Source organism: Gavialis gangeticus, unplaced genomic scaffold (genome assembly GCF_001723915.1).
Source record: "Gavialis gangeticus isolate Ggan-Ray unplaced genomic scaffold, GavGan_comp1, whole genome shotgun sequence".
Lineage (NCBI taxonomy): Eukaryota > Metazoa > Chordata > Crocodylia > Gavialidae > Gavialis > Gavialis gangeticus.
Window position 1 is genome coordinate 139,853,881 of NW_017729022.1, and position 18,709 is coordinate 139,872,589.

At 40.2% G+C, this 18,709-nt stretch overlaps 1 protein-coding gene across 2 annotated transcripts in view; it reads right to left on the minus strand.

Annotated features, from left to right (window-relative positions):
• SEL1L2 (SEL1L2 ERAD E3 ligase adaptor subunit) overlaps nucleotides 1–18,709 on the minus strand; it is a 59,372-nt gene that overhangs the window by 31,784 nt on the left and 8,879 nt on the right. For both annotated transcript variants that reach the window (XM_019516248.1, XM_019516247.1), the window contains exons 2-4: nucleotides 2,584–2,637; nucleotides 2,425–2,484; nucleotides 2,254–2,335 (exon numbers count right to left, since the gene is read on the minus strand). In XM_019516248.1, coding sequence (XP_019371793.1) covers nucleotides 2,254–2,335; nucleotides 2,425–2,484; nucleotides 2,584–2,637 — 196 coding nt within the window. The remainder of the gene's footprint in view (nucleotides 1–2,253; nucleotides 2,336–2,424; nucleotides 2,485–2,583; nucleotides 2,638–18,709) is intronic.

Here is an 18,709-nt window from a genome sequence, read left to right on the forward strand (position 1 = left end):
GAAACTGAATGTCTGTACATGGCCTTTTTTCACATTTCTCTCTGTCCACAACTTATAGACTGGAGGTCATCACCCTGTCCCAAGAGAATATAATTTTAAAATCTGTGATACAACCTACCATCTACCCTTCGAAGCACTAGTGAATTCATGAAGCATCGCTATGCTAGATGGGCCTAATTTCTATGATGCCTTAAATGTGGTTCCCTTAAACTTCACAAAGTATAAGACATATCTGTGGCTAGTTTAACTGTGAATCTCATAAGCTTAAAAAAGTTCTAGAGTCAGTTTTGAGCAAAGATGCTTAGCAGAAAGTTGTCAGAGGTACAACTCTGTAGTGACAAAAAGTGAATGCATTGAGAAGTGAGACAGAATTTTGAAGTGAAATAGTTTTTTCATCAAATATTGTCAACTTTTTAAAATAGAACCTTTTTGCAGAAAGATGAATATCACTTTTGTCAGCAATGGTTCACTTGGGTAGAGGACAGCATTTCCCATCAAAATAAGAGGACAGCCAAGAGCCCAGTGGTTATGGCACTCATAGGTGAGACTAAATTCAAGACCTTGCTCAGCCAAATTCATGCCTTTGTTTTTTCACTAAAACCATTGAAAGGACTTTGTATGTCCAACCAGAATTTTTTTTTTTTAATCTCAGGCTTTTTAGGATGGGAAAATTGTTTCCCACCTCACTTCTTCATGCAATTTAGGACTGCACACAATACAGTACTGGTGTGACTGGGTGGAAAGCTCATATACTTCAGGAAATGGCAAATTCAGCACTTGTGAGTATGTAGAAGTCAAAATCAAGCTCATAGTCGAAAGTGACTTAAATATATTATTCCTACTTTATTTCCAAAATACTTCCATAGTTATCTTTTAAAGTTACAAAATGATCATAACATTAAAATAATAATAGAAGTGAGAGGCAAAGTGTAATGCATCCAGTGCTAGGGCAGCAAAGTCACCCCTTTGTGGCTGCCTGGATCCCACCTTGCTCAGTCCCTCTGGCCTCTCAGGGTCCCTCCCCGTTGTCTCACCTACCATGCTTAGGTGTTATAATTGCACAAGGAGGCTGCCCCTGGAGGGCTGGGGTTTTCACTTCCAGTCTTAGAACCTCATCTGAGCTGAGGCCCCCTAGCCTTGGCCCACTTTATTCTGGTTTGGCCTCCACCCAGGTCCAGTGTCCCAGGACCCTAGGTTCCCAGATTCCAGCTCTAGCCTCACTCTTCATGGGCTCTGGGCCCCTCAGCCCCAGTCTCACCCTTTGTGGGCTCTGGGCTTGTTCCCAGTCTTTTATATCTCATGCCACTGCCCTTCTGCTGACAGCAATGGCCCACCTCCTCCTTGAAGGATTTAGGATCTGGGGTGCCTCTGGCACCCTTCTCAGCGGCCTCCACATCCTCTACAGTCAAAATCTGGCCCTCCAGTTGAATCTTAACACCAATGAAAAACTACAAGCATCTGCTTCCAAACGAAAGGTTCCCCCAACCCTGGGAACAGCACACCGTGGCAATGCAAGGCCCCAAAATACTTGGTGCAAGGGCTTCCTAGTGCTCCCTGAAGTCTGGAGTTGTACCTCCTTGGCCAGTCCTCTTTGGCCCTCTCCTCTACAGGGCTCTACTTCTTGCAGCCTGCAGCATCAGATCGCTTGCCTTCCCTCAGGCTCTGGGCTTATGTCTCTAACCCTCTCTCTGGGTCACCTGACTCCTTAATTCCACCCCAGGCTCATTAATCACTGGCCGTACTGTGCTGGCCACACCTGGAGTGTGTGGCAATTTTATTAAAGGGCCTTCTGCCCCTATCAGTTTCTCCAGGGGCTAAAGCCAGCCAGCTACTCCCTGACTCCCTCTTTCCTTCTGTGATGAGGTAGGGACCCTATTACACAAGGATTTTTTCTGGATGATAAAAGTTATTGAACCAAATGCATGGTTGGGATAAAGTTAGACAAACTTTAGAATGCAAAGCATTCTTCATCAAGTGACCTTTGCAAAAGGTCTCTCGCATAATTCCTGCACCATCACAGCTACAACATCACTCCAACACTACCAATAATAATAGGTGAAAATCAACCCCTAGAACTATGTGCACAGCTCCTATTAATATTACTACAATGCTGTACCTGTGCACTTGAACCCAAAGTTTGCTACATTCTATCTTGTTATTAATTTGGAATGAGAATTTGTTTCTTCTATGCCTTTCATACTTTTTTAATTTATAAAATTAGTTATGACAATAGTAATAATGTAGATTACTTACTAAATTTTGCCACTTTCTTATAATTAGTTAATGCTGCTTCACAGTTCCTTGGAACGTTGATTCCTAACCAATAACGATATCCCTAAAACAAACAGATGAGCAAAAAAGTCCTTTACTTTGGTTATTTTGTAGTAACTAAGAAATAGGGTACTAAATATCTAATTTACAAACCAAAATCATTTGAGATATCAAGTTTCCTCCAAGACTTCCAAATGTATAATACAGAAGTGCCTAAAACAGAAATAAAAAAAACAACAAGGAATGAATAAACAAAGCAAGCAGTCCTTTCTTTAAAATTAAATGATAAAAGGCTAGCAGTATTTTTCTTACCTTGGCTTGATTATACTCCACTCCTATGCCATATGAAGACATAAATCCTAATACCTGCAAACACAAAATAAAAGCAAATTTCAGCACTTTTTTTACTTCTGGCCAACCATATTGCCTAAAGAAGTAGAAATTGATGGTATTTGTTTTGTTTTCTTGTTCAGTAAAGAGCTAGAGAATTTTTAATAAATATAATCTCTTAACTAAAGTCTACATGAGACATTTACTGCACAGTAGCCTAGTACTGTGCAGTAGCGTGCTGGTCAAAAACCGTGTAAATGCGCTATTGCACAGTGTTATTAGGCTATTGCACTATTGTACAGTAAGCATCACAAAAACCTGTGTCCTGGTACTACTGCATGGTAACTGTAGATACTGTGCATTTAGTTAGTACGTCAAGTACTAAACTAAATGCACAGAAACTACTGTGCATTTATAAACGTGTACATGTGCCCTGTGTAGTTGTTTTTGCTATCAGTCAGGTGGGTAAGTTAGGCATATATAACTGATGTCTCAAGACAAAATTCACTTTAGACCACTGTGGGCACATCTACACGTGCAATTAATGTGAAGCAATAAACTCCGGAGTTTATTGCTCCCGCATGTGCCAACTGAACATGTGCCCAGGAGCAATAAACTCCAGGACAATAAACTCTGGAGTTTATTGCTGTTTGAATGTGTACCCAGGAGCACAGCACATTGAGCCAGGCTGGAGCATTTCCAGCTGGCAGGAGACCCGGGGGGTCAGCCTGTCAGCCCAGAGCTGCTCCCTCATCGCTCAGTGTGCTGTGGGAGGGTTGGCTGGGGCAGGAGGGTGCTTCAGTGCTGGGCTAGCTGGCAGGCAGCCCCCACACTGAAGCACCCTCATGCCCCAACCAGCCCCATCATCATCTAGGTAGATCATGCCTGACTAATCTAGTCTCTTTCTATGACCAGGTTACAAAACACCTGGACACAGGAGTAGGGGTTGACATCATTTACTTAGACTTCAGGAAGGCCTTTGATACGGTATCCCACCCCATACTGGTGAACAAGTTAAGAGGCTTGGACTTGGATAATTACACAGTCTGGTGGGTGGCAAATTGGCTAAAGGGTCATACCTAGAGAGTGGTAGTGGATGGGTCAGTATCAACCTGGAAGGGTGTGGGCAGTGGGGTCCTGCAGGGCTCGGTCCTTGGACCGGTACTTTTCAATGTCTTCGTCAGTGACTTGGACGAGGGAGTGAAGTGTACTCTGTCCAAGTCTGTGGATGATACAAAACTGTGGGGAGAAGTGGACACACTGGAAGGCAGGGACATTTAGGGTACTAAATTAAATATTTAGTACCCTATTTCTTATTTCCTACAAAATAACCAAAGCAAAGGACTTTTTTGTTCATCTGTTTGTTTTAGGGATATCATTATTGGTTAGGAATCAATGTTCCAAGGAACTGTGAAGCAGCATTAACTAATTATAAGAAAGTGGCAAAATTTAGTAAGTAATCCACATTATTGGATCCAATTCACAGGTTGGACAAATGGGCAGAAAACAATAGAATACAATTTAACAAGGAGAAATGCAAAGTGCTGCATCTAGGGAGGAAAAATGTCCAGCACAATTACTGCCTAGGAAATGACCTGCTCGGTAGCATGGAATTGGAAAGAGACCTTGGAGTCCTAGTGGACTCCAAGATGAACGTGAGTCGTCAGTGTGATGAAGTCTTCAGCAAAGCTAACGGCACTTTATCATGCATCAGCAGATGTATGACAAACAGCGCCAAGGAGGTGATACATCCCTTCTATCGGGCGCTGGTAAGACCCCAGTTGGAGTACTGCGTGCAGTTTTGGGTGCCACACTTCAAGAGGGATGTGGATAACCTGGAGAGGGTCCAGAGAAGGGCCACTTGTATGGTTAAGGGCTTGCAGGCCAAGCCCTATGAGGAGAGACTAGGGCACCTGGACTTCTTCAGCCTCCGCAAGAGAAGGTTGAGAGCCGACCTTGTGGCTGCCTATAAATTCATCATGGGGGCGCAGAAGGGAATTGGTGAGGCTCTACTCACCAAGGTGCCCCTCGGGGTCACAAGAAATAATGGCCATAAGCTAGCAGAGAGCAGATTTAGACTGGACATTAGGAGGAACTTCTTCACAGTTAGAGTGGCTAAGGTCTGGAATGGGTTCCCAAGGGAGGTGGTGCTCTCCCCTACCCTGGGGGTCTTCAAGAGGAGGTTGGATGGCATCTGGCTGGGGTCATCTGAACCCAGCACTCTTTCCTGCCTATGCAGGGGGTCAGACTCGATGATCTATTGAGATCCCTTCCAACCCTAACATCTATGAATCTATGAATCGGTATGTGTGCTGCTGCAGAGTTTTTTATTCTACAGCAGGATAATACTTGTATTTGCAAGTACTGTCCTGCTGCAGAGTAAATTAGTTTACTCCAGCCTAATAAGGGTGCACATGTAGACAGTGAGACAGTTACTGTGCAGCTAATTAGTCTACTGTGCAGTAAATGTCTCGTGTAGATGTTCCCCATTTTAAATAAACAATCCAAAAAGCCAAATCAGTTATTTTGAATGTCTTGCTGAATTAACAAAGACATTTTCTTCCAATAAGAACCACAACCTGAATAGAAGAACATAGGTCTTGTTTCACAACTGATTTCAAGCTGGGCACCATTAGCTCAAGTTAGGCCTTATTAGCAATAATAATAGTAAAAAAATGGTTCTTACTAAACCAAAATTGTATATGAAACTTTTCCTATAAAGTGATCTATTTCCAGTTTTCTGACAAAAATCCAAAATCTTTTACAGAATAAAAATAATTAAAAAAAGAAAAAGCAATCTAAGGATTAAAGCAAAACAATTTTGCTGAGTTCTGTTACTATTCAGTGGATTGATATCCCTCTCCCAATCTTTTAAATTCACAACTAGGGAATTCTGCTAGTAGCCAAAACCTTGAAAAATAGTTCAACACTCGGTGAACTGGTCACTTGTTTCCAAAAACAGCATTGCTTTTGTCCTGTGAGCAAGATGAAGATATAGCATGCACATTCCAAAAAAATATATACTTGATTTTGCTTCAACCTTATACTTAATATTATAGCTCTAGGCATATTAGTATAGTTCCTAGTTTCTTTTTAACAGGAGAAAAATATGTACTGTGTTACATGTAATGCCATACCACCTACACCCCCTCTTCAAAAATTCTAGATCCAACCATGGGAGAAGGTTAAATTTAAGGACTGTGTATCCCACATGTGTGAGAGAGTAAGAAAACATGAAATCCTTCAGGATTTCTGGGGTGGAGGACAAGAGTGGTTTGCCTGGGCAGAGGTTTCAGAAGACACATCATTGTGACAGCTATGATTCTATGGAAGCATGGCATATGTTAATACTATTGATTCAATGTTCTACATGTCTTTTGATTCCTAAATTCATCTAAATTCTTCCTTAAAGTAGCAGTCATTTGTTCTAGAGCATGCCAAATTCCTGACCTGAAGCCTAATGTAGTCAGTAGAAAGACTTCTGTGGACTTCATTAGGCTTTGGACAAGGGCCTTAAAGAGCCACAGATTCAGAAGTCAGTAGCCAATGAAGTATGATTTATTGTGATTTATTTGAACTATATCAATAACAGAAACTGAGGAAAGCCAGATGGCCTGAGGACAGGCTACTACAGTAAAAGCTCTGTTATCCGGCATGCCCCCACGGTGGGCACTTCAGGTTTCACTTTTCCTTACAAGCCGGCAGGCTGGTTAACAGAGCATGCCAGCTTGTAAGGTGCCGGTTACCAGAGAGTTTACCGTATGTTAAAGGGAAATATTTTTGAAGTTAACTTTCCACTTTTGTTAAATGCATGCTTTGTTAATAAACTTCATTATCTCAAGTTTTCACTACATTAGCTTAAACCAGTCACTGGATAGGGGGTGACATCTATAGCTGGAATTAACTTTTTGTTATGTTGTTTTTGTTTTTAAAAACAAGAATAAGACTATGACAAATGTGTAAGTTCAGACACTGAAATAAGCACTGTCCTCACGAAGCACTAAGTGGGAAAGATAATGCAAACAGTGTGGTGTCAAAATGTTTGTTGTATGGGAGAAAAGGAGCTGACAGATGAGCTATGTATATGCACTCCTTGAGGCACATGCATGGACTTCCTTGTTACAAGGGATCTTGTGTTCTTCTATTTATCCTAGTGAGTCAACTCCCAAGCTCATGAACATACAAAAAGACGGAGCAGTAGAATGTGGCTCTATATAAGACATGTACCTTTAGAACAAAAGCTTCTACTATTAAAATGGCTTATAACCCTGCATTAGTTGAAGTTTTATCTATGTTAAAAATAATGCTGCACTAATAGCATTTTGGCTGCATCTACACTAGACGCTGACTACACAGTAGCTCGTTATTACTGCGCAGTAGCATCATGCACCGCAAAGCGTGATGCAACACTACTGCACAGCAGTAATGAGCTACTGTGCAGTCAGCATCACTATGAAGCCATTCAGGGATGCTGGTTACTGTGCAGTCAGCATCTCATGTAGACGCGGCCTCTACATTTAAAAATATTGTGATTCTACAATTAAGCTGTATTTGTTTCTGCTTTAAACGCTAATTTTAGGATAAGTCACTGGACTGTAACATTTTTGTGATGAAAATTAAAACTCAGCATACATGCTTTCAGGCTGAGATTAGATTATTTTCTGGAAAATTTGAGAAGAAAAATGTTTTGTGCATTTAAGATAAGGACACCTATAACAACACAGTTATGATTGCCTCCCACTATGCTTAATTCAAAAGATACTTTTTTAAAAGCAATGCATGTCTGCACTAATAATTAATGACACATTACACTGCCAATTTGGTGAACTATAAGTTGCTACTCTGACCAATTCTTATAGAAAGGGATTGCCTCTCTCTACTCTATAGCAATTGCTTATTTGCAGTGTATTTTTAACAGGCTGTAAAGTGATCCAGGTTCAGCTTTCATCATCAAGAAGGGCAGTTTCCAAGATCTGATGATTCCAGGAGAAAGGAGAATATAAAAACAAGAACTGAAAGGTTACTCCGACATCTGCCCATCCTGGAGGTATGAATCAGGTGTTCATGCTTAGTTGGGAGAAGGAGAAAGGGAAAATAAATACAATACAGTATTTATTAAAATAATGTCAATTATTATAAACACTATACACTTTGTTCACCAAAGAGTTATATTTTAAGCATACCATCTACTCCAAATGTGCAATGTTAATATTCTAAACCTAAACAAAACTCTTTCATATCAGCCACATGGATAATATTGACTGATATTTTGCTGTAGAGTAGATTCACATAAAGGTTTCTTCCTTTTTACAATTTGATGTTTAAAGGTACTGGTAATTTCCTTATGTGCAGACTTTAAAATCAACAAGGAAAACTATAAATTCTCCAGTATAAGACAAAAATCTTAGTAAAAAAAGAGAAGACAAGGTAGTTATAGTTATAGCATATTATAACGTAATACTCCATTGTATTTTCCAACTAATAAGCCTAGCCTTGAATCATACTATGCATTGTAAGATCAGGGTATAGTAATAAAGCCTATCTCTTATGATGAAATTATGGATGAGAATTATGACATAGCATCCATCACTTACATTTGGCTGGATGAAGCTTCTGAATGCCTACTGACCAAGCTGAATTTCTCTAGGGATCTATCTTAACATTGACAAGAAGGTACTGGTAAGATTGCCTTGTTTAAGACCTCAACTCAGCAAAGGCTTTTGGCTCATGCATAACTGTGAGAATATAATGTTTCTGTTGTGTGTCCTTGCGACAAGGTATTTAAACAGAATTCACAGATTTGTTGGAATCTGACACGCCATGCCAAGGGCATTTCTGCTATGACTTACAAACTTGGGACCTCTAAGCTATCAACTGTGCAACCTCAGCACCTGCACCACTCCAGCCCCCTACAAATATGATGAACCACAAAGACTTAAGCACATACATCCTTTTGTTAATAACCATTCTTGTTCATCAAATGACCTAAGAACCCCTGTCACTATATACTTAAAGTTATGCTTAATTGCTCACTTGATTTGGGGCTTAAAACTGATTTTGCTGTGTGTCAATTTACTTTGAGTTTCAGGATAAAGTAAATGGTGATAATGAGTTTTTCAGGGTCTTTTCTGTGGTAGTTAATGCACTCAGTGACACTATGAAATGGTGAATCCTTTGAATTGTTTAGTAGCCATGAACTTATTTTGTTAACTATAAAAGATGCTTTTCACTAAATACTGTACACAGTATTATTTTGTATGAGGTACGATAGAAAGGGCAGAATTAAGTATTTAATTTTGTATCAAATTGTGTTCCATAAATAATTATTTTTCACAGCTTTTTGGCTCATTTGCTATAAATGGGCAATGCTTCCCACTTGTCCTTGGATTTCTCTTTCATATGATACACTCACAGTATTCTGTATCAGACTCACTGCCTCTCCTGTCTGGAAATACTGGAAAGCCTCAGTTAAAGCCTGGAGGGAGTCTTACAGCTTCTCTCCATCTCCATCAGCTAGTTTTTGACTGAACTATATGAAGCATTGCAGCTGTGTCCAGAATAAAGGCACTAAAAAACTCTGTTTCCCAGCTAGCTGCACCATTATGGAATTGCAAGGGGATATGAAAAATCTTTCCCATTTTAGAATGGTTCCTAAGTTATTTCTCTCCTAGGGTACTGAGATGGGGTAGGAAAAATATTAGGGTAGTGCGAAAGGGGCCGTAGTCAATTCAGATTCGGATTTGGCCCAAATTGGGGACAGTGATTTGATTCACTGATTCAGAACACTGTCCCTGATTTGGCCAAATCCGAATCTGAAGATTCGATGCTGATTCAGAGAATCAGCGATTTGGACATAGACACGGCTTTAAATGTTTTTTCTACATACCTCAAGGTACCAGCGGCTCGTGAATGCTGCAATGCTGGGGCAGATGGAGCACCCCACAGAAGCGCAGGGGTCCCCCCATGTGCTCACTGGTGAACCTGGAAGTGGACCAGAAGTACTTCTGGTCCACTTCCTCATCCCCTGGGGAGAACATGGGGGGGGCCACTGCACTCACTCAGCTTGGTGATCAGCCATGGGGGCACCCTAGATGCCCTCCAGACCCAGGAGGCACCAGTCCTCAAGCTGGGAGAGGCGCTGGGGGACTCCCAGCGCACTCCCTGGCAGACCCAGAAGTGGACTGGAAGTACTTCTGGTTCACTTCTAGGTCTGCTGCTGAGCACGCTGGGGAGCCCCCTGCACTCCTGTGAGATGCTCCATTGGCCCCAGCATTGCAGTGTTCACGAGCTGCCTGATACCTTGAGGTATGTAGAAAAAACGTTTAAAGCTTGTGTCTATGTCTGAATCTCCAAATCTTTCCGAGTCTCTCCAAATCAATTTGAAGGGTTCTGATATGATTCAGAGAAAATAAAAGGTCTCCTGATTCAATCTGGATTCGGAGATTCAGCCACCAAATTGGGCTGAAATCTCTGCCAAATTGAATCAGGGACCAAAGCTTCACACAGCCCTAAAAAACATGCCCTGTCAGGCTAGTAGTACCATTTAGGGAGCTACTTCCATAATTTCTCCTGGTATACTTTTCAGCGGAATAATCCCAAAACAGAATGAAAACCATGCTAACCTTTTTCCTGTAAACAGTTAGAGAAGTATTATATATACCACCTCAAACATTTTCCTTTACCTCAAAAACAGAACAAGAATTCTATTTTTCATGAGAAACTTCAGAATAAAGAAGCCTTCAACTTTATCTTTTTTACACTTCTTCTTCAGATAGCAAAAACCCAACCAAAATGTTACTTAAAAATAAAGGAAACCCCCAAGTTTTAGATGACTAAGATTGGTGAAAGAATAGCTCTGCTGGTAAAAGACTGTGGTCTCACTCAGAAGCACACCTTTGACCAAAGATCCTATACACCATGAAAGTGAGGCTATAATACATAACTATTCCAAAGCTTTCACTGGAGCTATTTAGAACATTTTCCCCTCTATTTAGTAAAGAAAAGCCACTGCAGTAGCAAGCAAGTAATATGATTTCAGTGAGAGGGTTTGTGTTTACGTGGTCAGATCCTTGCTACACTGTTCAAAATATTCTCTTGGGTGAAAAAGTCTGTAGCAGGGAATACATAATGACTTAAACTAGACATATTTTCATCACGCTGAGCAAGAAGATTAGATTTGGACTATTTCCCTAAAACAGAGAGAAATCTGGAGCAAAAACTCCCAACAAAACCTAGGAAAATTTTCTTTCCAAACAAACAAAATCATCTCCACAACAAAGACAAAATATGGAAAGCATTTGTGTATTTGAGTTTACAAATACACTTCTAATTTATTCTCAGCATCCAGAGACAGAAGGACGAGCTGGTAATGATGACAGTAAAGTTATTGTTGGAAGTTATCCATTCATGCTATTCAGTGTCCTAGCTGGAGAAACAAAGTCACTCATAATTGTCTATATCCCAGAAAAGTTCCAAACCCACCAGTTGCTCGAAATCAAAAATGATTTTGGGAATCTAACATAGAGAATTATGGTCAAAATAGATATGTGTCTGTGCATGACTTTATCACCATAACAAAGTTGAGCAACAATCCAAAATTTCATTGAATTGGTCATTTCCTGGCAGGAGCCACCCACAGCCAATTATCTCATCATACTAGAATTGCCAGTATCAGCCCTTGCAAGAAATTTTGCAAAATTTCTCCAGAATTTCTTTTTCTGGACAGAGACAGGCAGCTAACCGTAGGTATGAACAAGTGTTCATTTCTGGCAGTCAAAATTCCTGAGAAATTTCCACTGCTAGAAGTCTTTCCACGAGAGGGAGCAGATTTAGCTTATAACCACTCCCTGTCCCCTGTTTTCTGTGCCTTTCCCAGTGACGGTAGTGATCCCTGTGACAGATGAAAATTATGTCTGTGTGATAAAGGTGCTTGCTGAAGGCTCTATGAAGATTAGTCCAAGTGTTTTTCTGTCATTTCTTTAAATATTAAGCTATATGTTGTTGCTAAGAGCCTAATTAAAGTTTAAGATGTAGTATGGCCTTGTATAAAGTAAGGCCTAGTAAATTTAGCAAAGCCTTGAAGTAGTAAGGCCCTGTGGCATAGTTAAAATTAACCTTATCAAAAGAATGCAAGGCTTGTACTGCTATTGGTCAGTCTAAGGACAGTCGAAGCAAAAAGAATGAGTGGCTGTAAGTTATCAGCACAGTTCAGAAGCTATAAATTGGCTGAAACATCCGGAAATCATTCAGAAGGAAGATACAGTTCTGTGAAAGGGATTAATTAGCAGTTGACCTGGATCAGTGGGCCCATGGATCTCGAGGAGCCCAAGGACTAAATACTAAGTTCCTTCTCTGTAACTCTTGGACAGCGCTGATCAAGGACACCTGACTTCGCTGAGCTTTGTGGAAAGAGAAACTTGTCATACATCAGGCGTCAGAGGGGACTGCCAATAAGTTGCCGACGCAAATTATTCTTGTCTGTCATTGTTTGTCTTGTTACTATGTGTAGCTGTGTTTTTTAGTCAATAAAACTTTCTCACCTTTCTACCCCCCTGACCACACTCTCAATCAATCCTGAACCCTCCACTGGTGGCTGGGACAGTCCCATCTGAGACGGTCATGGGAATAGCAGCTGCTCCATGCCTCCTGGTCTCTGAGGGGGAGCACAGCAGTGGGGAAAGACTCCTGTGCCTTCTCCGTACTGGAATTACCCCAGCCTGGGGAAGTGTGGGGGAGCAGTGCTCTGCTGCTCCCTCTCTTCCCTGTCTCCAGGAGTGGAGTGGAGGAAGCCCCAAGGCTAACCCCACTCTCCACACTGGGGCCTCCCTGGTCTCAGAAAGGGTGGAGAGAGGGGGGTGGCAGTGCAATGGCAGCTCAACTTGTCTCTCATGGGAACTAACTGGGTCAGAAAAGCATAAACTTTTGTCAGTGACATCCTACTTTGTCAGATGTTACATCTGATGAAGTAGGGTGTCACCTGTGAAAGCCTGTGCCTCTCTGAGCCATTTAGTTTCAAAGGTGCCATTATGCCCTGCCTTCTACCTTTTATGGACAGGGAACCAGTGCAATGAAAAATTAACTGTGAGACCTGGATAACTTCTGAATGTATTTTATTTTGGGAAGGTAAGTACAAACAACATACTGAAAACCGATCCAGCTTTCACTCCGGACCTTTCCTTGTATAGAAGCAGACCTTTCAGGCTTACCAAGAAGATAAGACAACCATAGAGTAATGGTACCTCAGTCTAAAAAGAAAAGCATACAGCTCCTTCACGATCTTATGTTATGCTATACAAGCTCCTATCATTCCTGCATTGGAACAATAAACATATGAACTAGACCACAGTGTCCAACTGCCATTTTTTGGCATTAACCAGTACCAGTTCCTTCAGTGAAAGGTGTACGAAATTCTATAGTTGACAACTGAAGAATAACTTCCAAAACCAACATTTTCTCCTGCTTCCTGATAGGATTTAAATCACAAGCCAATCTCTAAGATGTTTATAAACCTGCTAAAACGTTGACATAACGTATCATAGTTCTCTGAGGCAGTGGAAATAATGTTTTAAACAAAGGATCTTGTGCCTTTCAAGACAGTTCACATAATGGATGCAGAAAAGACAGGGGGAAAGAGAACCAAATTCTTGGTCCATGTCCTTTCAGATACGCAAAATACATTTGTCTGGACTTGATAGCCAGGCAATGTGCAGGAATGACTAGTGTTCCTGAAGATGGGACCACTTCGTTGTCTGAACTAGGATGGCCTACCTTTTAATATGGAAAGAGAAATAAAGATCACAAGTGTTATATGGCCTCATTGATATATTTTGATAGGTAGGCAGAAGTCACAGGAAAGTACTTTCATTCACAGAGTCAAGTTCTATTTCTGGTGTGAAAGGGAATAGAACTCTCTTGGACAAGGAATGTCTTTGTATCATGCCCAGGATAATAGGGCACTGGCCTCTAATTGTTACCACAGTATAAAGAAATTATAAGGATCACAGTATTTTGGAGATCTTATTGGAATCTGACAAATATGTACCAGAGAAAAGTGGGTGACAGCACTAGCACGTCATTTATGCAAGTGGAGATTCTCCGTCCGAGAAATATCAGCTGTCAAAAATATCCAGAAAACTTACTGTCCAAGGTAATTTCTCCTTTCCACTGTTCTTGGGAAATAGTTGTCCCATCATTTCATTCAAATCTTTGCAACTTCCTTGGAAGGTTGTGGTATAAATGGGTACCGTTAGAGCTATAAATATATATTTCAAGTATGCAGAGTGCATATCTGAGTTGAATGACCTATTAATCTCATTCCATCCATAATGCTAGGGCTCTAGGGCCTCCAAGCTGCAGCAAACAGGATGTTAAAATATGTTAGATTTATGGAAAACTATTTATGGAGGGAATCAAGACTTTTTGTATACAGTCCCAAATTGCATTGTGGAGAGAAGGTGTTGGAGCTGCTCTGTAAAGTAGGTTTCCATTCCTCTGAAGGGGAAGTTAGTACTAGCTTGCTTACCAAATGAGTCTTAAATGACCAAGATTTGATTTTAAGTGATAGGAGTTTTCAATTTGCCTATTTTACTGCAATTAAAAATCTTTTTTATCCTTCTCCCCTCTGTGAATCAGTGTTCACTACCCTGTATTACTAATGAAGTAGGGCTTTGTAAGAGCCTTCCAAAGTGATAGTTTTATTTTTGCTCGTAACTTTGCTTCTCATTTAGCCTACCCTGGCAGTCTGGTAAACAACTGGAACACTACTTGCAAAAGCTGGATTTTTTCCCTAATGGGAGGTAAAAACTTAAGCGCCTCAGGATTAGATAATGTAATTTCAGTTTGTGTCTTAATGCTAATTATTGGTTGTTGGAGTGTTTTACATCTGTCATAGGGTTTTTTTCTAGTAACTTAGTCCTGGAGCATCCAGCAACAACATTGGATTGTCTACAAATTTACCAGGAGAGGAATGGTACTCATTTTTATGAATGAAGAGGAAAGGTGCAAACAGAGTTATTGGGGAAGAAATTTCTCAAATGACTTGCGTTATTTGAAGGTATAGATTGAGTGACAATTTTGTTCTCATTTTGTATCCAAGCTTAACCCATTAGAACTATATTGCTCCATAGCATATTACCATACTTTAACAAATAATTCAGCAAAGATTACTTGCATAAAATAGGTAAAGAAAAAGGTAAAATTGTTTTCAGGGAACATACAAATTATAAGGTACTACCATTTTTATCTGTGTTACTTTGAACATTCCCATACTTAAGATTTATTAACAGCAACAATCTTGCTATGTAGGTTTGTAATGGTTATGTTGCCTAGCAACCCTAACTCTAAGATAATGAAGTGTTACTGCCTAGGATTATTTAATGTGTTTTCCTGTGTCTGAACAGACATAGTTCTCTTTGTGACAGGTAGAGTGTATTTATCTTCTTGTTTCCAAACAGGACTTCTTTTTGCCATTCCAAGTTCAACAAGAGTATTTACATCAAGTTTATGTAAGTCCCCTTTGATAAATTCTAAACATTATGTAATCATTACAAATAATTTTCAGAATTGATAAAATAATAATTTTACTCATTTTAGAATTAATCTCATATTGTCACTCATTCAAGTGAATATAAATAGCCTAATAGTAAGAGCTATGAAAGAACCATCACTGCACATTAATACAAAGAACATAAGTAATGGAGGAAACAATCTCATCACTGCTAATGCTGATACTACTGAATAAATCTTAAATCCCTTTTTTACAGCAACTGTATACTGCTAATAATGATAGAGAACTAATTCATAAAAGGTATTACCTGATTTAATTCTTTCCTTAAATAAATAAATGGGAAAGCTAAGCCATGGGACCGCAACCATTTACAGTGTTAAACTGTGAAACTGGTCCAAAAGAGTAAAATATTATACTTTAAACTGTACCAATTCTAGTTTGACATAATTTATAGATTGATCAATTATTTTAATAGCATTTACAGGATTCCACTAGATTTTGGCATTACGCTGTTCTGAGTAATACTTGAATAATGCCACTTAGACTAAATATTATGGTGAAATTAAATTTCATGTGTTTCAAAAGATTCTCTTAACTTCTAAAGAGCCTATCACCATGGAAACTAAGCACTAGTGAAAGAAATAAAACAAACAAAAAAGCTAAAATGAATGCATTGTGAATCGGATTCTGAATCTTGGTCTCTAGATTCTGATCTTCCCAAGGGAAGCCTGTTTCAAAAGTGGAGGTCCTCTGTCAACCGTACTACCCTGGGTCATTTGAGGAAGGGATTCTGTCCTCAGTTTAGTCTCTACAGACCCCTAGTTCTTTGTCACTCCCATCATAAGCAAAGTGCTGGTAATGGAACTGGGAGCTAGACAAGAAGTATGAACGTCAGCTATAGCATGTGCTGAGATGACAATTTTGGCTTACATAAGCCATATGTAGCAGAAGGAAAGTTGCTGTAATTTGCTGTAATTTCAAGCAATTTTCTGGTTTACTGTCTGATATATGCTAGGGGGGCATTTTGGCCTTCATAGGAGCCCATATATGGTGTGTGAAAACATGACAGATTTACACTTTCAATCTACCCTTTTTATATAGTCACCACAGAATGTGATTTTTCTATTGCACAGAATAGAAAATAGAATTGGTACACCATTTCAAAAGTAAATTATGATAGCAAATTCATCTAGCTGATCTTAGCCTCTGTGTTGGGTTAGGGTGAATGACTCCATCAGTTTGCTATGGGCAATGAAAGGCATGAAAGATCATTGTTACTATATGGGAATTGAGGACAAGCACTGAATTCAATAGGACCTTGAGGATGCCAACTACTTTAGTGCAAGGTGAGCATATCCAGTCAATGTATAGCATTAATACTATGTTAGGCTTAATTCTTCCCCTTGCCAAACTATATCATTGTTGGCTTTACATAGCAACCAACTTCTGATTATTTTTTCTGTCAGAAATGAAAGAGTAAGAATGAGGTCTCAATGAAAGCAGACTTAGATTTGTGTGCTGTCACATTATTGATGACAAAACTATGCAAAAAAGATCTTTCTATTCTCCTCTGGCATCAGTGCCATATGAGTATTGCAAACCCGATAATGACACCACCGTTCATTTTAACCTATGTTTTCAATTGCTAATATGGTATTGTAGCTTGACGTGAGCTTTGGGCTTACAACAGGGGTGGGCAAAATGCGGCCCGTGGGCTGGATGCAGCCCGCCAGGCCATTCTATCTGGCCCGCAGGGCCCCTAAAAAATTTAGAAAATTAATAGTTATCTGCCCCTGACTGCCTGTCATACAGCCCTCGATGGCTTGCCAAAACTCAGTAAGCAGCCCTCCGCCCGAAATAATTGCCCACCCCTGGTTTACAACAAACCCTGAAACCCAATGATGCTTTGTATACTTTCTGCTTTAATTTTGATTGTTGGCTTCACCTTTGAAGTTGGAGGCAGCATTTCAGGGCTTTAAAATCTTCAAATGTTAGAATAAATATTTTCAATTTTTTTTTTGTAAAGAATTTAAACACCTTATGGAAGCAATGGCAAGAGGGAACCCTGAAACCCTTTATGTGTGAGGGCCTCCAGGAAGGACAAGCAGCTCTCCAGTAGCATTCTATAGTGGTCGGGGAAAAAACATTTTGGTAGGCATGCCACTAATTAACCAGGCACCCTCTCCAAGTGCCACTCTGATCTTCCTTTGCCCAATTTGCTGCTCTGCTTTTTGACTCCCACTCTGGGCCCCCTGCCCAATTTCCTGCTTCCTGCCCTGTGCCCCCAAGCCTTATATCCTGCTCTGTTTTGGGCTTCCTGCCCTATGTGCTGCTGAGCTTCTTGCTGCAGCCTGATCTGCTGCATGCCACACAGAGAGGCTGCTTGTGCCATTTGTAGCACTCATGCCCAAAGACAGTCACCCCTGTTCTATAGGACTTTTCTGAATGGAAGAAGTGAACACATTAAAGTGCCACCGTGCCCACTTTTGCAAAAGCCTGGAAATAAATCAACAATATTTCATGGGCAATAGAATCAAAACTTGCTCACGTATCTAATAAATGTGTATGCTTCACCATTTTCTTTATGAGGACAGCTTTAAAAATCAGTAGCCCCAACTGAATAATTCCCTGATATGGATCAAAGCAAGCTATAGAACCAAAGTACAGCTTGAGGTCATTCATCATGATCTTCTTTATAACTTTCCTTAAAAATTAAGATAAGATATCTTGACTACATGGACTTACAAAATTCACATGATTGTCAATGTTCATCCTGATTTGAGCAGGGGGGTGGGCTAAATGACCTTGCAGGGTCCCTCCCAACCCTTCTTTCCTATGATCGTAATAGTGCCTACTCAAGGCAGAAACTAATCTCACTTGCTGAAACACAACTGAACAACTTGCCTCAACGTTATTTTTATGTATATGACCCACTTATCTGAAATCTAATCAGCTCTGTCTGAGAAGTGGTGGATAAGTCCTCACAGCAACAAACCCTTAACTTTGCTACTATGTTAAAGAGGTCTGATTTATCTGACTGCTCATAGCTCATAACCAATACATACAAACTTTGCTTTGACAATGACCATATCAAAGGAATACAACAATTCTGGTACAATTGGTCATTCTGAGCAGGGCTTTTTTGTGTTTGTTTTTACGGAGGCTCTGTATTTCTCACTACATTTGTAACAGGTAATCTATGAGTATGGTACAGAGGAAGAAGGAGGGAAGTGTCAAAGGACAACAGCATTAACTGCCATGGCCATCAGACTGTTACAGTGATTATTTTAAAATGGTATTGTAATGCCTATGTAGGTAAGCAGTAAATTCTTCTTAGAGGAATTTCATAGATCCAAAGGAGCTTTACAAAAATAGGTGCATCATCTCAATATAAGTTGCTTTTTTGGAATCTATAATTTTACCATGTTAAGGTTTATTTCTAACATATGTGTCGTGGGGCACTCCCGCGCCCCACTCCTAAGGAGGCTCAACCACGGGAAGGGGAGAGGTATAGCAGGGCACCAGGGTGCCTGCTACTGGCGGTGGTAGTATGGGCTGAGCTGCCAATCACCAGGGCAGCTCAGGTGCGGGTTGCTGGAGCAA